Consider the following 21,575-nt stretch of genomic DNA (forward strand, 5'->3'; position numbering starts at 1 on the left):
ATCACTCCTAAACGGCTGTCTATTATCCATGATGATACTTTCTGGAATCCCAAACTTGTAAATGATATGGGTTCAGATGAACTCAGAGACAACTGTGCTTTTTATATCTTTTAAAGCCATGGCCTCTGCCCATTTTGAGCAATAGTCAGTTGCAGCTAGGATGTATCGATATCCTGCTGAAGATGGAGGTACAAAAGGACCAATAATGTCCATACCCCACGCTGCAAATGGCCAAGAACAAGCTGTTAAATGTAAAGGCTCTGGGGGTTGGTGGAGAAAGTTTCCATGGAATTGGCAGACATGGCATCTTCGAGCATAATCTATGCAATTGTAGACATCCCATTTTTTACCGACCTTAAGGCTCAGACGTCATTGATTGAGCGCTCGGTGATGGTGCATGTTATGCTCGTTCTGAGGTTTCGGAGTTTTAGCTGAGAGCCTTGCCTCCAGGCCTTAAAACTCTTTGTGCTTTAGCTCGGTTTGTGGACCAAGTCTTGTTTCCCCTTCCCGGAGGGAGGGAGTGGTCTTGTAGACCATCTCTCTGTGGTCGTAGACTACTTTTCGAGGTCGTAGGCCACTTCTCCCGTTTGGAGACTAGTTTTCAATTTTTGGAGCTTTTGGCCGCGCGCCTTGTCTCGGGACCGCTTAACATTCTCCGTTTGGCGTGGTTTTTGAACCACGCCTTGTTGCCTCTGCCTAGAGGAACACTGTGGTCCGGGAGACCACTTTTGTGGTTGCATACCACTTTTGATGCTCGTCAGCTAGTTTTTGAGGCTTTTGGCCGCATGTTTCACCTCCCGATTTCTCGTCTTGCATTCGCTTTGGTTTGTTTTTTGTACAAACCTTGTTTTCCTTGTTTGGAAGATGGTACAAGGGTGGGAGACCAGTATTTCTCCTGGCCGACCACTTCTTCCTCTGCCAGCTAGTTTTCTTGTCAGATAACTGGCTTTCTTGGTCTTTGGACCATCTTTTCTGGTCAGCCACCACACCACCACCTTGCATTTAGTGTGTTGACCTCTCCCACCGATGGCCGACCAGTTTTTGCTCTGGTTGACCACCTAAAGTGGTCGGCCGACCACTTAAACTAGTAGGCCGACCAATTCAAGTGGTCGGCTACTTTTTGGCACCTTTTTGGAGATATTTTCCTTCCAACTGGAATAGCTGGAGGACATTAGACCCATCCTCCATACACGTGTATGGAGGGATTGCCTTGGTGCTTAGCTTCTCCTAGAAGCTTTGCCTTTCCTCTTCCATAAGAGGGAAGCTCCTCCTCCCTCCTCTAGGTTCAGAAAATCTGAGGGAAAAGGATAGATATAGTGTTGTATCTATATTGCCTTGTTTGCTTCATTTTTGTGTTCAAAAGTGTAGATTTGTCTTAGTTTTGTGCACAAACACACACTTAAACACCTTGCTTGTATTGCTAAGGCTCCTTGAGGTTGTTTTTGGTGTTTTTGGACTGGTTTAAGTTCAAAAAAGCTGCTGGAGTTGCAGTTATAAAGAGGGTCTTCAAGGGTGAGCATTTGACCTTTAAATCCCTCTTTCTTGCTTAAGCTTTTAGCCTATCTTGCATGCTGTTTTAAGCTTAGCTCATAACTGGTAAAAGTTCTATTTTTACATACTTAAAAAGTTTGTTTAAGATCACTTTTGTGTTTGGGATTGTTTACCTCCTCTTAGGCCTTGTTTGGCTTTTTTTTTTAGCCTCTTTTGTGAGCTTCAGGACCACCTTATTTTGGCCTTCCCATCACTGAAATCCCTCTGGATTTTAGTAATGAGGATGGCATTTTAAGGTCCCAAAAAGGGGAGGGCCATCCCCTCTCCTTGTGTCTTCTTTACATGCCTTAATATGCCTCATGTTTGAGCACCTTTGTTAAGTGTATGTTGACCATATCTTAGCATGTATTTGTGGTTATTTTGCTGAGGCATACCACTATTTTTGCATGGTTTGGTCATTCCATGCATGGTTAATACACTTGTAGTGTAAATCACACACACTAGCTTTGTATGCTTCATGAAGTAGCATGTATTTCTAGCCTATGTTGTGTCCATTTCAGCATGTTCTTGGGCTTGTTTTATCATTTCATACCTCTGGTTAGGTTTGGTTTGGTTAGCCTTTGCATGCTCCATGCACTTGTAGTGCATTTCCATGAAATTGCCTAACATGCATCATGTTGTAACATGCCATTCTAGCATGCTTTTGGCTTAACTTCATGAAGCTTTTATCCATTTTTTAACATGCTTTAGCTCTAATTTTGGTTGTTTTGGCCATGCATGACTTGCTTTGTATAGCTATAGTTCAATCTAGCCTGTTAGCTTTGTACACCAATTCCACTAGCATGCTCTACTTGGCCTATTTGAATGATTTGGCATCACTTGTTATGTGATTTTAATCCATGTTTCAAGGGCACACACTTGCAATTATCACCTATTCAATGCGTTGGAGGGTTTCCCCCTTTATGTCTTAACATGAACCATTGCGTATGCCTTCATGTCATAGCTTGCGAGCCACCATTTCAGTGTTTATTTGGGGTTATTTTGCCATTATATAACTCTGATTTTTATTGCTTAAGTCATTCCATGCTTGGTCTTAATAGGTGTAGTGTAATCCACCTTATTTGCCTTGTATGCATCATGTCTTATGCCCTTCATGCTAACATGTTTCGGCTTCCTTCCATGCATGCTTTAGACTCATTCTAACATGTACTAGGACTATTTTGGGCTGCCTTGATCACATGCTTCGTGTTTTGCATACTCGTAGTACAAATGCTCTTGCTTGCCTCAAGCTTTGAGCACCATAGCATGCTTCATTTGTGTTGTGTAAATGATTTGGCATCACCTAACATGACATTTCAGAGCATATAGACTTTCCATGTTCTCACTCCATTCACCCTTTGAGTGCATCCAAGGGTTGTGCATTTGTTGCCTAGTTTATGCCTTAGCTTGTATGCTTGCATGCGTAGGCCTTTGAGCCCTCATCTCAGCATGTTTAGGTCCTTGTTTTGACCTACTTGGGCTCTGTCCATGCTTAGTTCATGCATTTATGCCATGTATTGCATGCCTCATGTGTAGTCCTCTTTGCTTGTCTTAAGCTTTAGGGACCATTGCATGCCATACTTGTATTGTTTGAATGATTTGGCATCATTCCTTGTCTAATTTCAGTACCCTTAGTGTTGCTACACTTCCATGCTTTTCACTCTTTAAGTGTTCTTGAGAGTTGCACCTTAGTGCCTTAGTTGGTGAGCCAATTGGCATGCATGTTTGTATGTGTCTTCGATGCCTTCATTTTAGCATTATGGCCACTGTCCTGGCATGATTGAGGTCTGTCCATTTCAGTTTAAGTCCATTGAGTATGTGGTTTGCATGTTGTTGCATGTTTGGTGCATTACACATCGAGCCCTTGTTGCATTACATTGTGTTAAGAACCCTCATGATTGTCTTGCATTGAGTATGCCATCTGGTTCTTAGCATTTAGCATTGTTTATGCCATGTTATGCCTTGCATTGTGTACGCTAGGTTGCTAGTTGCATTGAGTATGCCATGTAGTTGCATGTTCGCATGCTAAGGTTCCATTACATAGCATTGTGCATGTCCTGTTTCTTGCTTACATCGTGTTTGGAATACGTGTTAGTCCAAACACGGGAAAAGAGGGACGTTTCATACTTAGAGTGATGAAACGTGCCTTAATTCCCTGTCGCCGACACTCTTGATCATCCATGATAGAGTTGTAGGCTTTATGTGTTTACTTGTGCATTCATTTTATATTGAATTATACAACTTCGCCTCTTGGCCATCATGCATGGAAATGCGCGATTGGTGGCCCGAGGGTCGAGAACCTACACTCCCTTGAGTTCATGACATGATAGAGAGAGTGGTTGTGCACATATATCTTGCAAATACATTGCCATGCCTTTTCTTGCTCTCTGTTGCAGAAAAGCAACAACTGGTCGGCCAGCCGGAAAAAGTAGCTGGCCGACCACTTTTCTTGGTTTTCAACAACAAAAGTGGTCGGCAGGGGTCTGGAGAGACCAAAAGTGGTCGGCCACCCTCCCACTGGATTCCCAAGGTGGATTTTCAGCTTTCTGGAGCTTGGTGCAAGTTTCCGAGAACAAATGAAAACAGAGGCAAATCGGGGCATCGCATTGGATTTCCGAACGAGGCGACCGAGCTTGCATGCATTACCTCTGACGCTCCTGATTTATTGTTTTCCTTAGCTGCCATGCTTAGATAGATAGCTTTTGCTTTGGTCTGTACCTTTAATAGTTAGTGCGTTAGTTATTCAATTTGTTTTGTAATAATTAGTTAACTAGGATTAGTTAATTAATTGTGTTGTAATAATTAGTTTAATTAGCTTAGGTTAGCTAGTTAGCTCTTTATTCGGTCTCTCCCTCGAGAGAGCCAATTGTTGTAATAAGCGTGCGTGTGTGTGATGCATGTCTTCCAACCCCCATTTCTTTCTCCCTTTTACTTAACCGCTTACGATGGTTAATTTTAGGGCATATTTCATTTACCATACCTTATGCTCACATGCGTGCATCCATTCATCTGTATTGCATGCACCGGGCTCGGCGCATCATACTAACTGCATTGTATTTCAATTCCAATTTGAATGCATGTACCAAGTTGCATTTCACATAACATTCTAGATAGCCGAGCCTATCTTAGCTGTATTTTCGCATGTGTTGCATTAGCCATCTTAACATGAACTAGGATCATGCACGATTTCTAACTAGTTTCTTGTTTTGGCTTGGTGTACACTGTGAGTGTTTACGCTTTAGCATACTGCATGTGTGTTAAATGTTGCCATGAAAGTATGCTTGCCATGAGGCTAACTGCTTAGTTGATTAACTGCCTGAATACCTGTGGGTGAAGGTTGGATTACTTGAATTGGAACAATTCATTGGAATCTGCATTTTAGCCTACTTGCGAGTAGCAAACTTCAAACCATTTTCCAAACAAACAGATATGTGATGCTTCATTCCAAATTAGGCGATCTAGTCTATACTTGTTTGCTGTGCACATCACGTAGTAAGACTAGCTAATTAATCAGAATAAGAGCACATGTGTTTTCAAAAACAAGATATCATGCTTAGTACAAGCCGATCTTTGATCGAGCAAGCGAGGGTGCTCATTAAATGACCTTCCCCAATCGTACCCAAGTTCCCGAGCCGAGGCAACTTTGGTGATGACAGACACATGGCCTCAAGCACGAGTCAGGGTTTCCTAAATTCCCCCAAAATAAAATATTTAGATGGCGACTCTGTATCTGGCAAAGTAGTTCATGTTTGGCACTTCTTTATTAAAAATGAGTTTTCCAAAACGATTTGCCGGATTTGGACACTTTGGTGATTTATCGGTCTCACGTCGCACATTGTGAGATTAGATTCAGAACTGTGACATTTGAGTCCGAACTGTGGTAAGCCCAAATGAACGAAACGGGATTCTCTCGGGGCATTCGGGGTGCGTCCACAGTTTCTAGCGACTCTGCTGGGGAGTTAGAGAACTTGACTCAAACTCATGATATCTTGTTTTGACTACACTTATGTGTCTCCTTGCATTGCATTTGCATTGGTGCGCCTAGGACACCGTGTTTGCCGTATGCTATTCCTGAACGGTTTGCCGGAGGCTTGCTTCGAGAAGCGTGCCATAAGGCTGACCGGTTGCGGGCTCTACCACGACGGGAACACAAACCTCGGTTTTTACCGAGGCACCCTTTTTGACCATTCTACCTAGTGCATATTCGGAATCCATAGTAACCATTCCAAGATAGGGCAGGTAGCTTACCCGATTGTAGGTTGTTTTGAAACCGCTGTGTGCGTAGTGAAACCCTATCTCCTGACAAAATAGGACAGGGAAACCCTACCCCTCCATAGGGATGTTTTAGCTCTTACTTGCATGATATTTGCTGTCAGAGTGTGCCTCTACAGGGTTGTGTATATCAATTTGCAAGTCTGGGTATCTGGCCTGAGGGCATCAGTATTTTGGGGGAATCAGTTTTACCTGAGGGTATCATTTTAGAGGCAGGATTTTAGGCAGAATTCAGTAGAGAGTACAGTCATTCAGCTTTGCTCATATCCGTTCTGGTAAAATTGGACTGAGGTGCTGCCTGTTTTCTCTTTTGCTAGGGGTAGTCTTGGAACCGTAGCTTCAGAAGGCTCCAATATCCCCCGGGGCTCATTAGACTTATGCTAATAGACTTTGCCACGTCAGAGATTCAGTTCAAGAGCAACCGATATTTTCCTTCACTGAGGCAAGACAGAGAAAGGCCAGTCAAGGCTCACCGGTTCATCTGATCCATCAGTCACCAGTCACATCTCCTCTGTTCAGTTAAGCAGACTCGTGATGACACAAAATTCAAAAGAAATTAGGGTCATGGCAACAGCACTAAACCAAGGAATCGCCATGCAAGGTGAGACCGATGTTGAAATACAATGCCCACCCAGGTCACCTGCCGCACATCCAATCTAGGAACCCCAAGTATTTCAAACCTGTGAGCCCACCACTTTTGAGCTGATGGGAATGATCGGCGACCTTCAGAGATCTGTGGCTGATCTAGCCTTCGGAATGTCAGCTCCACCATCGACCATGTCACATGTTAAGAATTTCATGTCGGAGGAGCCCCCGTTACTGGGGCTAATTGTAATTGAACTCAGCCAACCTGAACCCATCCTATGTATAGGCAATGGCATGCCAACAACAACAGGACTTCACACTGATATAGCAACCCAAACCTTCCACCAAGCTGAGGCTAGTGGAAAGAACAAGATGGGGGCAAACACTGATCCCTATAAACAAATTCTGTAAGCTGTTGAGGCTTTGAAAGTCGGGGAACTGAATAAGCGACAGGTACTCATAGTTGCTGCAAAAAATGTGGATGACACCTTCCCTACCCAGACCAAGGGCAGTTCAAGCCAAGGGGAAAATCGGGAGAAGGACTGTCGTACCAGAACTGCTTCTTCCAACCCTAATTCTGCATCCGGGAAAAATCAGCAGACCAAGCCAGTGCCTACCGACCCTTTTGCTAGTGCGCCCAGCAAAAATCCACAAACCTCGAAGTACCAACCCCGGGGTTGCAGGGTCTTCCATGCCCTCTATATGCCTTTGTCCAAGGCTCTTCAAATTCTTGTTAAGAAAGGCCATCTCAAACCTCTTGAGCCTCGCCCCCTCCCGAATCCCCTTCCAGCTAAGCATGATGGTACCCAGTACTGTGCATACCATCAACAAACTAGTCACAGCACCGACAATTGCTTTCCTTTTCGCCATGAAGTGCAAGATTTGATCGATGACGAGGTTATCATCCCACCAAGCTCAGCAAAGTCTATCGTCACTGGATCAGTGGACTTGGGGGATAGCACGAGTATGTGATCGGGGTACGAACCACCTGCGGGCAGCGTTCAGTTTACTCCAGATGTTGCGTATGGCACGCACTATTTTGAGCATTTGCGAATGCTGTTTATTTTACATTCTGGCTTGGGCATTGAGTCAGTTCTATTGTGTTGTTTTGAGTCTGTCTTTTTGCTTTAAGTCAATCTTTTGTTTAGGGTCTGTCTTGTTGTATCGAGTCAGTCCTGTTGTATAGGAGTCGGGTGATTCCGGGGATGTTACCTCGGGCATCACTATTTTGTTTTGTGCTTGTCTTTTTTGCTTTCTTTTGGGTCTGTTTCTGCCGTGGAGCCGGTTACACCAGAAGATCTGAGTGAAACAGCTGTGGTTTTCATGCTTTTATGTTTGTTTCTGCCTTGAACTTGCTGTGCTAGCAAATTTGGATGAAACGGTAGTACATTCCACCTGCTTTTTCTGTGCCTTGAAATCATTGCATTGACCTAAGTTTTTCAAAACTTTTTGAACATTATGATAAAAACGAAGAAGAAGGAATTCCTCGGGTTTTGCAAAATTTGATCGATTGAGAGAAAGAGAGGCATGCTAAGCCCTTAATGATTGAGATCATGCTTATTAACGTGAGTGCTGAGAAGGATCCTGGCTTGATCCAGATTGGTTCTACATTGTCTTCAGCGCGAGCGATTAGTCGCTTTCTTAAAAGATTTCAAAAAAATGTTTTGCACAGTCCTGCGAAGACCTGTGTGGGATCGTTCTTGAGATTATGCAGCTTAGGATCACTCTCAGCCTCGAGACCCGCTCCCCTTTGCTCTCAAACCTTGAACCTTAATTCAGAATGTTTAACGGTCAACCACAATGTGAGACCTGTGTGGCCAAATTTGAAGTAGCCCGTGAATCAGCGGCAAAGAAAGTCAGATCAAGAAGATCAGATGTGATCAAAGGAAGCTTGTGAAGCTAGGCCAGCAGCACCCCTCGAATTAGGGGCACCAAAAATGCCAGATGCGCTCGAAGAGCCAAAAATTGGGATGCTTCTCAAAGCTAATGAAGATCGGCAAGAATGCCAAATCCCAGAAGGGAAGAAAGAAGAAAGTATTGCTAAAGAACAATTGAGTTCCTATCCACAACACTAGGGGCAAATTCAGCCTCCCATTGGATGGACTTCTACATCATCAGTAAACAGCCGCCATTCTCCTGGATTCATATGGCATCAAGATCCTCAAACCATTTGGCATGGACCAAGCTACACTTTTACCCTTGAGAGGCTCGCTGGGCCAAAAACTCGGAAGGGCAACCCAGGCAAAAGTTAGAGCAAAGAAAAGAACAAAAATAAAAAATGAAGAAAATGAAAAAGAAAAAAGAAAAAGATGAAAAAAGAAGAAAAGACACCAAAAGAAATGAAAAGAAAAGAAAAACAAAGCTCGCAAGGTTGAAAACCCAGAAGGGCAGCCTTGGCAAAAGTTAGAGCGTAAAAGGTGAGGGTTAATACACGAGTGTACCTTAACCGGAACTACGTAAGGCTTGATTCCCATGTTTGGGATACGTAGGCAACTTCGTTCTGAAGTCCAGCCATAAACACTTCCAAATCGATTGTGTCCATGTAATGGCTCTGATTATCTTTGTCTTCTCTGTATCCGAGAGTTCGGTTGTGATTGCCACCTTGAGAACTAGTTACAGTGTGCTACGGTACTATTCAAACAAGGGGCAACTTTCCGTTGCCGTTCAGTGTGCTGCGGTGCTATTCAAACAAGGGGCAATTTTCTGTTGCCAAGCAGTGCCGTTCAGACAAGGCGCAATTTTCCATTATTTTGGATCTAAGGTTGTGCATCGCGAGAGTAGGTTCCGTGCTTGTTGAGCAGTGGCCATTTGCAAAAACAGTTTTTGAGAATTTTTACTGAGGTTGATTAATTCTCTCAAAAATTATTCCATTTTTCCAAAACTGGACCTTTTCTTGGACCTAAAAAGGAAAATTTCCAGTGCTCATAGCCTAACTTGCATGATTTCAAATCAGAAAATCGAACAAGTGTGTTAATTTAACTCCCATGTTGGTCAAAATTGTTTTAGTAGAAAACCAAAACAAAAAAATGGTCAAAATGATGAACTAGGGGCACAGTTAAGCTAGGTGTTCTGTCTTTTCCCCATTATCACCACACTTGCCAGAAAGGGCATTCTACCTACAGAAAGGGCACTCTACCTGCCAGAAAAGGGCACGACTAAAGCTAACAACAAAGGGCTGAAAGCTCTCTCACCCTCCAAGCAACGAGGTATCAAGCTAAGTATGAAGCACGAACTGGAGTGGATCAGGATATTCCACTCCCTTATCTGGACACAATTCGTCACGTCCAAACTCCCCAGTAGGCGTCATCAACATGTCAGCTGCAGATTTGCTACACACCCAGTTGTAGCACAATCCCTCTGTGGGAAAATTCACTGTTGTGAGCAGAAGAAGAAGAATCTAGCGGAATGCTAGGGGCAAGAGCCCTCAATTTCTCGTTTATTCATCAACCACCCAGGGGAGGGATTAAAAATGAGAGATCGAAGAATAGAAAAATGTGCGATGAGAGAAAAAGTGAGAAAAGGGCTTTTTCAGAAAAACAGAGTCTGAGGGCCGAGTGATATAAGAATCACAAATGAGGAAGGGTGGGAACCAATATCCGAAGAAACTGGCTCCTCGCGAATTGAGAGGTCTCTCGCCTTTGTAACACGTCTAAGTGTCGTGTCTCTTTTGTTTTGTCTCAATTCTTGTTTTGAGTCTTTTTTAGTGTTTCTCGATGTGTTTAGGTTGTTTACCTTTTGTCTTTCTTTATTAAGTCGTTTTGCGTTGTGTTCGGTCGTAGGCTCAATACCCAGTTAAGAACTCATTTCTCGATTTCAAAAAATCGTTTTATGTTCGGAGTGCTGTGTCATTCTCCACATTTGTGCAAAATTAGATTTGTTCTTTCATAAAACTGCAAGGTTCAACCCAGGTCATGTCAGAACAGTAGAATTAGGACCTATCTGAAGCTATAGGTTCCAGGTTGCAAAGCAATAGAAAAGAGGGAAAATTTGGAGCATCCGAGTTTGTTTCAACTTTTGCATGTTCCGTTTTTGTATCCTGTCTGTTCAGATTGAACTGTTTGTGCATAATGAGCCGTGTGCAGAATAAACAGAGTACAGTGTTATGAGCTATGTGTTCAGAGTGAGCAGTGCGTTGTATAAGCCGTGTGCCAAGTAAACCGAGTACTGCGTTATGAGTTATGTGTTCAGAATGAGCAGTGTGTTCAGAATGAGCCGTGTGCAGAATAAATTGAGTACTGTGTTATAAGCTGTGTGTTCAGAGTGAGCAGTGCGTTGTATGAGCCGTGTGCCAAGTAAACCAAGTACTGTGTTATGAGCTGTGTGTTCAGAGTGAGCAGTGTGCCATACGAGTTGTGTGTTCAAAGTGAACCAAATACTGTGTTGACTATTTCCATGCCAGAATGGCGATCAGAAGTGCTCTCCTAGAGTACCAATCCTTGCCAGAGGCATCTTGGCTGTGTTTGCAATGAGTTCCTAGGAGATTAATTGCGTTGGTGGAAACTAAAGTTCGAATGGCTGTTGCCTAGAACACAAAGGTTTGGAATTTTCGAGACTAAAGTCTGGTTTAAATACCCAGGGGTGTATCCCCGGCTTGAAATCTGTATGGAAGCCCCATAGGTTGAGGTAGCGGGTATACATCTCAATTCTGGATACTGAACCAACCTAGTCTGTCACTCCATTGTAGAATAGGGAAAGTTGTGAATATGATCAGGAAGGAAAATGGCATCTGTGGTTTCCCCAGCAGATGTTGCTCCTTGTCAGCATTTCAAGACCTTTGTACTATAAGTTGAAGGTAAGTGTTCGAAGAACACAAGGGGAGATTCCCATCAGAGCAGAGCGGTTTACCGCCACCCACCTCATGAGGTGCTTTCTAAAGCGCCGCTCTGTCTGTTTATTGCATTCCTTAAACATCTTGCATTGTATTGCATTCTACCTTTCAAGTTTCTTTCATGAACGGTATTGTATGTACTGTTCATTCGGGCAAGTTCCGGTTCAGTTTGACTGATGCCTTCCTCCTCTCGCATTTGGCACGTGTTTGGATACCTTTCTTCTCTCGCGTTTGACACGCATTTGAATGACCGCGCTTTCTTGCACAATCCTTTCCTTTCTTGTATGTGATACGCTGAGAGATGCTCCTTTTCCTCTCTTGTGTGTGATACACTAAGAGATGTGTCCTTTCCTCTCTTGCGTGTGATACGCTGAGAGATGTTTCATTTCCTCTCTTGCGTGTGATACGCTGAGAGATGCTTCATTTCCTCTCTTGCGTGTGATACGCTGAGAGATGCTTCATTTCCTCTCTTGCGTGTGATACGCTAAAAGATGTTTCCTTTCCTCTCTTGCGTGTGATACGCTGAGAGATGTTTTCTTTCCTCTCTTACGTGTGATGCGTTGAGAGATGCTTTCTTTCCCCTCTCGCGTGTGCTACGCTGAGAGGTTTTTTCTTTCCCCTCTCGCGTGTGCTACGCTGAGAGGTTTTCCCTTTTCCCCTCTCGCGTGTGCTATGCTGAGAGGTTTTCCCTTTCCTCTCTCATGTGTGCTACGCTGAGAAGTTTTCCCTTTCCTCTCTCTCGTGTGCTACGCTGAGAGATTTTTCCCTTTCCTCTCTCGCGTGTGCTACGCTGAGAGGTTTTCCCTTTCCCCTCTAGCGTGTGCCACGCTGAGAGGTTTCTCCTTCTTTCTGAAACACGGGGATACGTCCCTATGTTTCTCCCTCTTTGGTTTAGAGCATTTGGAATACGTTCCAATGCTCGTACCATTCTAAAACACGGGGATATGTCCCTATGTTTCTCTTCTTTTCGAAACACGGGGATATGTCCCTATGTTTCTTCCTTTTCGGTTAAAAGCATTTGGAATATATTCCAGTGCTTGAACCTTTCCGGAACACGGGGATATGTCCCTTTGTTCCTCCCTCTTCCCCCATTCCTCACATGATTTCAGCATGTTTGGAATTTATCTCAGGTTGCGTCGTGTACGTGCTTGGGCGGTTTGTTTTGGACCTCCTCTCGCGATTTCAACGTGGTTTGACTGCCCCTTTTCCTCACACGATTTCAGCGTGTTTAGAATTTGTCTCAGGTTGTGTTGTGTACGCGCCTGATTATTTGTTTTCCCTCCTCTCATGATTCCAACATGGTTGGAATATGTCATCCATTACTTGCATTGTGCATGCATTTTATTGCACTGTCTTGTGCATTGCATTTCATTCGCGCTATTTTGCGCATCGCGCTATCTTACGCATCGCACTGTCTTGTGCATTGCATATCATTCGTGCTATTTTGTGCATCGCACTGCCTTGTGCATTACATATCATTCACGCTATCTTGCACATCGCACTATCTTGTACATTACATATCATTCACGCTATTTTGCGCATCGCGCTATCTTGCGCATCGCGCTGTCTTGTGCATTGCATTTCATTCGCACTATTTTGCGCATCACGCTATCTTGCGCATCGCACTATCTTGTGCATTGCATTTCATTCGCGCTATTTTGCGCATCGCACTATCTTGCGCATTGCACTGTCTTGTGCATTGCATATCATTCGCGCTATTTTGCGCATCGCGATATCTTGCGCATTCCACTGTCTTGTACATTACATATCATTCGCTATTTTGCGCATCGCTATCTTGCGCATCGCACTGTCTTGTGCATTACATATCATTCACGCTATTTTGCGCATCGCACTGTCTTGTGCATTGCGTTTCATTCGCGCTATTTTGCACATCGCACTGTCTTGTGCATTGCATTTCATTCGCGCTATCTTGCGCATCGCATTGTCTTGTGCATTGCATTTCATTCGCGCTATCTTGTGCACCTCAATCGCACTATTTTGTGCATTACATAGTATCATTCGCGCTATCTTGCACACCTTACCTGCACTTGTTACTGCATTGCGTTATGCATCACACTTAGGTTGCATTGTCATGCATCCCTCGACTTGCATTATTACGCACTTTTCGCTTGCATTGCTATGCATGTTTCTAACAATATTGTACCTGTTGAGTTTCTCTCTTTTGCAGGCACGATATTGTATGTACGGTTCATTTGAAACTGGCACGACCAGACGAACCAGACAAGTATTGTATGTACTCCGCGTGAAACGTAATGAGAATTGTATAATTCTCTTACATCCTTTCTACATGTAATGTAGTTTGTTTAGTATTCCCCTGCTTAAAACTGTTGCATTTATTTTGCATAATTGCTTCGTTACAACTTTCTTCACATGATCATAAGTTATGTTCGGCTTTGTGCATGTCACTTGCATTTTGCCCCTGCCTGCGGGCACATTTCTTTGTTATCTTGCCTGTTTGTCTAAGTCTTCGGCCTTGTCAAAAATGGGTCGTCTCTGGGCTTTAACACTCACTCCTGTCGTTTATGACTTCTGAGTTCTGTCAAAGAGGGGCAACTATAGACACCCCATTTTTTACTAACCTTAAGACTCAGACGTCATCGATTGAGCGCTCGGTGATGGTGCATGTTCTGCTCGTTCTGAGGTTTAAGAGTTTTGGCTGAGAGCCTTGCCTCCAAGCCTCAAAACTCTTCGTACTTTGGCTCGGTTTGGGGACCAAGCCTTGTTTCCCCTTCCCGGAGGGAGGGAGTGGTCTTGTAGACCATCTCTCTGTGGTCGTAGACTACTTTTCGTGGTCGTAGGCCACTTCTCCCGTTTGGAGACTAGTTTTCAGTTTTTGGAGCCTTTGGCTGCGCGCCTTGTCTCGGGACCGCTTAACATTCTCCGTTTGGCGTGGTTTTTGAACCACGCCTTGTTGCCTCTGCCTAGAGGAACACTGTGGTCCTGGAGACCACTTTTGTGGTTACATACCACTTTTGATGCTCGTCAGCTAGTTTTCGAGGCTTTTAGCCGCGTGTTTCGCCTCCCGATTTCTCGTCTTGCATCCGCTTTGGTTTGTTTTGGGTACAAACCTTGTTTTCCTTGTTTGGAAGGTGGTACAAGGGTGGGAGACCAGTATTTCTCCTGGCCGACCACTTCTTCCTCTGCCAGCTAGTTTTCTTGTCAGATAACTGGCTTTCTTGGTCTTTAGACCATCTTTTCTGGTCAGCCACCACACCACCACCTTGCATTTAGTGTGTTGACCTCTCCCACCTATGGCCGACCAGTTTTTGCTCTGGTTGACCCCCTAAAGTGGTCGGCCGACCACTTAAACTAGCAGGTCGACCACTTCAAGTGGTCGGCTGCTTTTTGGCACCTTTTTGGAGAAATTTTCCTCCAACTGTGCCAGCTGGAGGACATTAGACCCATCCTCCATACACGTGTATGGAGGGATTGCCTTGGTGCTTAGCTTCTCCTAGAAGCTTTGCCTTTCCTCTTCCATAAGAGGGAAGCTCCTCCTCCCTCCTCTAGGTTCAGAAAATCTGAGGGAAAAGGATAGATATAGTGTTGTATCTATATTGCCTTGTTTGCTTCATTTTTGTGCTCAAAAGTGTAGATTTGTCTCAGTTTTGTGCACAAACACACACTTAAACACCTTGCTTGTGTTGCTGAGGCTCCTTGAGGTTGTTTTTGGTGTTCTTGGACTGGTTTAAGTTCAAAAAGGCTGCTGGAGTTGCAGTTATAAAGAGGGTCTTCAAGGGTGAGCATTTGACCTTTAAATCCCCATTTCTTGCTTAAGCTTTTAGCCTATCTTTCATGCTGTTTTAAGCTTAGCTCATAACTGATAAAAGTTCTATTTTTGCATGCTTAAAAAGTTTGTTTAAGATCACTTTTGTGTTTGGGGTTGTTTACCTCCTCTTAGGCCTTGTTTGGCCTTGTTTTTTAGCCTCTTTTGTGAGCTTCGGGACCACCTTGTTTTGGCCTTCCCACCACTGAAATCCAGAGGGATTTCAGTGATGGGGATGGTGTTTTAAGGTCCTAAAAATGGGAGAGCCATCCCCTCTCCTTGTGTCTTCTTTACATGCTTAATAGGCCTCATGTTTGAGCACCTTTGTTAAGTGTATGTTGACAATGTCTTAGCATGTATTTGTGGTTATTTTGCTGAGGCATACCACTTTTTTTGTGTGGTTTGGTCATTCCATGCATGGTTAATACACTTGTAGTGTAAATCACACACACTAGCTTTGTATGCTTCATGAAGTAGCATGTATTTCTAGCCTATGTTGTGTCCATTTCAACATGTTCTTGGGCTTGTTTTATCATTTCATACCTCTGTTTAGGTTTGGTTTGGTTAGCCTTTGCATGCTCCATGCACTTGTAGCGCATTTCCATGAAATAGCCTAACATGCGTCATGTTGTAACATGTCATTCTATCATGCTTTTGGCTTAACTTCATGAAGCTTTGGTCCATGTTTTAACATGCTTTAGTTCTGATTTTGGTTGTTTTGGCCATGCATGACTTGCTTTGTATAGCTATAGTTCAATCTAGCTTGTTAGCTTTGTACACCAAGTCCACTAGCATGCTCTATTTGGCCTATTTCAATGATTTGGCATCACTTTTTATGTGATTTCAGTCCATGTTTCATCGTCACACACTTGTATTTATCACCTATTCAATGCATTGGAGGGTTTCCTCCTTTATGTCTTAACATGAACCATTGCGTATGCCTTCATGTCATAGCTTGCGAGACACCATTTCAGTGTTTATTTGGGGTTATTTTGCCATGATATAACTCTGATTTTTATTGCTTAAGTCATTCCATGCTTGGTCTTAATAGGTGTAGTGTAATCTACCTTATTTGCCTTGTATGCATCATGTCTTATGCCCTTCATGCTAACATGTTTTGGCTTTCTTCCATGCATGTTTTAGACTTTTGCATACTTGTAGTACAAATGCTCTTGCTTGCCTCAAGCTTTGAGCACCATAGCATGCTTCATTTGTGTTGTGTATATGATTTGGCATCACCTAACATGACATTTCAGAGCATATAGACTTGCTATGTTCTCACTCCATTCACCCTTTGAGTGCCTCTAAGGGTTGTGCATTCGTTGCCTAGTGTATGCCTTAGCTTGTATGCTTGCATGCCTAGGCCTTTGAGCCCTCATCTCAGCATGTTTAGGTCCTTGTTTTGACCTACTTGGGCTCTGTCCATGCTTAGTTCATGCATTTATGCCATGTATTGCATGCCTCATGTGTAGTCCTCTTTGCTTGTCTTAAGCTTTAGGGACCATTGCATGCCATACTTATGTTGTTTGAATGATTTGGCATCATTCCTTGTCTAATTTCAGTACCCTTAGTGTTGCTACAGTTCCATGCTTTTCACTCTTTAAGTGTTCTTAAGAGTTGCACCTTAGTGCCTTAGTTGGTGAGCCAATTGGCATGCAAGTTTGTATGTGTCTTCGGTGCCTTCATTTTAGTATTATGGCCACTGTCTTGGCATGATTGAGGTCTGTCCATTTCAGTTTAAGTCCATTGAGTATGTGGTTTGCATGTTGTTGCATGTTTGGTGCATTACACATTGTTGCCCTTGTTGCATTGCATTGTGCATGCATGCATTACATTGTGTTAAGAACCCTCATGATTGTCTTACATTGAGTATGCCATCTGGTTCTTAGCATTTAGCATTGTGTATGCCATGTTATGCCTTGCATTGTGTATGCTGGGTTGCTAGTTGCATTGAGTATGCCATGTAGTTGCATGTTCACATGGTAAGGTTCCATTACATAGCATTGTGCATGCCTTGTTTCTTGCATACATCGTGTTTGGAATTGGTGTTAGTCCAAACACGGGAAAAGAGGGACGTTTCATACTTAGAGTGATGAAACGTGCCTTAATTCCCGGTCGCCGACGCTCTTGATCATCCATGATAGAGTTTTAGGCTTTATGTGTTTACTTGTGCATTCATTTTATATTGAATTGTGCAACTTCGCCTCTCAGCCATCATGCATGAAAATGCACGATTGGTGGCCCGAGGGTCCAGAACCTACACTCCCTTGAGTTCATGACATGATAGGGAGGGTGGTTGTGCACATATATCTTGCAAATACATTGCCATGCCCTTTCTTGCTCTCTGTCGCAGAAAACTGGAGTCTGGCAGCAACAACTGGTCGGCCAGCCAGAAAAAGTAGCTGGCCGACCACTTTTCTTGGTTTTCAACAACAAAAAGTGGTCGGCAGGGGTCTAGAGAGACCAAAAGTGGTCGGCCACCCTCCCACTGGATTCCCAAGGTGGATTTTCAGCTTTCTGGAGCTTGGTGCAAGTTTCCGAGAACAAATGAAAACAGAGGCAAATCGGGGCATCGCATTGGATTTCCGAACGAGGTGACCGGGCTTGCATGCATTCCTCTACCTCTAAGCCTCCTGATTTATTGCTTTCCTTAGCTGCCATGCTTAGATAGCTAGCTTTTGCTTTGGTCTATACCTTTAATAGTTAATGCGTTAGCTATTCAATTTGTTTTGTAATAATTAGTTAACTAGGATTAGTTAATTAATTGTGTTGTAATAATTAGTTTAATTAGCTTAGGTTAGCTAGTTAGCTCTTTATTCGGTCTCTCCCTCAAGAGAGCCAATTATTGTAATAAACGTGCGTGTGTGTGATGCATGTCTTCTAACCCCCATTTCTTTCTCCCTTTTACTTAACCGCTTACGATGGTTAGTTTTAGGGCATATTTCATTTAGCATACCTTTTGCTCGCATGCGTGCATCCATTCATCTGTATTGCATACATTGGGCTTGGCGCATCATACTAACTGCATTGTATTTCAATTCCAATTTGAATACATGTACCAAGTTGCATTTCACATAACATTCTAGATAGCCGAGCCTATCTTAGCTGTATTTTCGTATGTGTTGCATTAGCCATCTTCACATGAACTAGGATCATGCTCGATTTCTAACTAGTTCCTTGTTTTGGCTCGGAGTACACTATGAGTGTTTACGCTTTAGCATACTACATGTGTGTTAAATGTTGCCATGAAAGCATTCTTGCCATGAGGCTAACTGCTTAGTTGGCTAACTGCTTAGTTGGATTACTTGAATTGGAACAATTCATTGGAATCCGCATTTTAGCCTACTTGCAAGTAGCAAACTTCAAACCATTTTCCAAACAAACGGATATGCGATGCTTCGTTCCAAATTAGGCGATCTAGTCTATACTTGTTTGCTGTGCACATCACGTAGTAAGACTATCTAATTAATCGGAATAAGAGCGCATGTGTTTTCAAAAACAAGATATCATGCTTAGTACAGGCCGATCTTTGATCGGGTGAGCGGGGGTGCTCATTAAATGACCTTCCCCAATCGTACCCAAGTTCCCGAGCCGAGGTAATTTTGGTGATGATGGACACGTGGCCTTAGGCACGAGTCAGGGTTTCCTAAATTCTCCCAAAATAAAATATTTAGGTGGCGACTTTGTATCTGGCAAAGTAATCCATGTGTGGCAATTCTTTATTAAAAATCAATTTTCCAAAATGATTTGCCGGATTTGGACTCTTTGGTGATTTATCAGTCTCACATCGCACATTGTGAGATTAGATTCAGAACCGTGACATTTGAGTCCGAACTGTGGTAAGCCCAAATGAACGAAACGGGATTCTCCTGAGGCGTTCGGGGCGCGTCCACAGCAATCTGCAATCATAGTCGGCCAATAGTATCCAAACCATTTTAGCTACATATGTAATTTAGGATCACTTTGGTGTGCCCCACATACACCTGCGTGTATTTCTGCCATTACCTCTTCAATACGCTCCTTGGCTATGCACCGTATGTATATTCCATCCAAAGACCTTTTGTATAACCCATCTTTCCACAAGACAAATTTGATAGCCCTACGTCTCACTTCAATTCTTTTTACTTTATCTTCAGGTAGCCTACCATGTTGAAGGTAAGCAATGAATGGTTCCCGCCAATCCTCCTCGCTTTCTCCCTTCGTGGTGACGACCAAGATTGGAACCAAGTCAGAAACTTCTTTTAAAGGTTGTAGCACCCTTCTTTCACCTACCGTGATAGTAATTGTTTTGCTATCTGGTAAGGTCAATGATGCAGCCAAACTTGCAAGTGAATCAGCTCGAGCATTTGTTCTTCTCTTCACATGGAAAATATGTGTTTTCCTAAATTGCGAAAGCAATTGATCAGCCCTTTCATGATACGGGATGAGACTTGTTTTCTTAACAATGTATTCTCCACGGAGTTGCTTTACCACCAATTCTGAATCTCCATAAATTGAGAGTTCTTCAATAGGAATTTGTAATACCAATTCTAATCCAGCAATTACAGCTTCATATTTTGCCTCATTATTGGAGCATCCTTCACTTAAGGCAAAAGAATTGGTGATTATAACATTGTCTGGAGTCACAAACACAATTCCAATTCCAGCTTTATTGTTTTTAGGATTTTCTTGCTTCTTGCCATTTGGACTCCTTGAAGCTTCATCAAAATACATCTCATCCTTTCTGGATTTCTACTTGCATAACTTCTTCATCTGGTAAATCAGTTATTAGAGGTGAGTCATCAGGTACAGGATGTGCTGCCAAAAAATCTGCTAGAGTCTACCCCTTTACAGCTCTTTAGAGAACATATTCAATTGCAAATTGTTGGAGAATTACAGCCCACTTTGCAATTTTCCCTGAAAGTATGGGCCGTGAAAGTATATATTTCAAGGGGTCTGCTCTTGATATTAACTTGACTTCGTGTTCCAAGACATAGTGCTTTAGTTTTTACAAGGCAAACACCAAGGCAAGACATGTCTTTTCGATAGGAGAGTAATTGACTTCTGTCCCAACCAAAGTACGACTCAAGTAATACAAGGTATTTTCTTTCTCATGCTCATTGTGCTGTGCCAACAGTGCCCCTAACAAACCATCCAAGGCTGTTATGTACAACAAGAGTGGTTTCCCTTTTATTGGGCTCATGAGTACTGGAGGCTTCAAAAGATACTCCTTAATACTATTAAAAGCATTTTGGCACTGCTGATCCCATTCAAATGGAACACCTTTTTTCATTAATCTTGAGAATGGCAAACATCGACCAGCCAAGTTAGAAATAAATCTTCTGATATAGGCCAATCTCCCTTGTAGCCCCTTCAATTCCCTTAAATTTCGTGGAGGAGACATTTCAACAATGGATTTAATCTTGGTAGGGTCAATTTCAATCCCTTTGTTTCGAACCACAAACCCTAGAAATTTTCCTGAGGAAACTCCAAATGCACATTTTAGTGGGTTCATCTTGAGTTTGTACCTCCTCAAACGTTCGAAGACTCTTCTCAAATCTTCCACATGGTTTTCCTTTTCCTTTGTCATGACAACAAGATCATCAACATAGCATTCGATGGTGTCATGGAGCATATCACCAAAAATTCCAATCATCGCCCTTTGATACGTGGCCCCAGCATTTTTCAGGCCAAAGGGCATTACCTTATAACAAAAGACTCCTCTCGGAGTCCTGAATGCAGTCATTTCCTCATCTTCTGGTGTCATTCGGATTTGATTGTATCCTGAGTATCCATCCATAAAGGACAAGGTTTCATACCCAGTAGTTGCATCTGCAAGAAGTTCAGTGATTGGTAAGGGAAAGTCATCTTTAGGACAAGCCTCATTGAGATCACGGAAATCAATGCAAACTCTGATTTGACTATTCTTTTTCTTGACCGGCACTATGTTTGCTAGCCAGGTTGGATATTTGACTTCCCTGAGGAATCCTGCATTGATAAGCTTGTCGACTTCAGCTTCAATCTGGGCTGTAAGCTCTAGTAAAGTTCGCCTCTGAGGCTGTTTAACTGGGCGTTTCTCAGGGTGAATTGCAAGCTTATGGACTGCAATCTCTGGATTAGGACTAGGCATCTCACTGTAGTTCCATGCGAATATGTCGCAATACTCCCTTAAGAAGGAAATATATTGATGAGCTTCTTCTTCCTTTAAATTTTCACTAATGAAGGTTGGTTTGTTTTCTCCTTCATCACCCAGATCTACTTCACGAAGGTCATCCATAGTGGCTTGGCCTCCTGCTTCAAATTCTGTTGGTGCAGGTTGAGCTTCATCTTGGTCAACATCTTCCAACACATCTTAAGTGATAGTCATGTTTACTGGAAATTTTTCCTCATCACCCCGATAGCCTAACCCTTCTGTCCTAGCGGTGATAATGCCGCCTTGCTAGATAGCCTGCCTTTGCGAAGGTGTTAATGCAAAGTCAAAGGGTGTCATTGTTTCTGGTATTTTTTTCAGGATCTAAACTAACTTTTACCAACATCTGTGTAATTTCTGCACTAAAGGTAGGCTTCTCAAAACTCGAGATGTTTTCTTCTGGCACT

The 21,575-nt window shown here is 43.0% G+C and overlaps 1 protein-coding gene across 1 annotated transcript; it reads right to left on the reverse strand.

The window, feature by feature from the left end:
* Nucleotides 1-72: 72 nt before the first annotated feature.
* Nucleotides 73-19,712, reverse strand: LOC114267239 (uncharacterized). Its single transcript, XM_082881314.1, has 2 exons — nucleotides 18,983-19,712; nucleotides 73-221 (listed from the first exon to the last, which is right to left on the reverse strand). Exons 1-2 carry the CDS (start codon nucleotides 19,710-19,712, stop codon nucleotides 73-75), a joined length of 879 nt encoding a protein of 292 aa, XP_082737440.1.
* Between the last annotated feature and the right edge of the window lie 1,863 nt (nucleotides 19,713-21,575).

This window comes from Camellia sinensis, chromosome 7 (assembly GCF_055761805.1).
Source record: "Camellia sinensis isolate YWXY chromosome 7, ASM5576180v1, whole genome shotgun sequence".
Taxonomy (NCBI): Eukaryota; Viridiplantae; Streptophyta; class Magnoliopsida; order Ericales; family Theaceae; genus Camellia; species Camellia sinensis.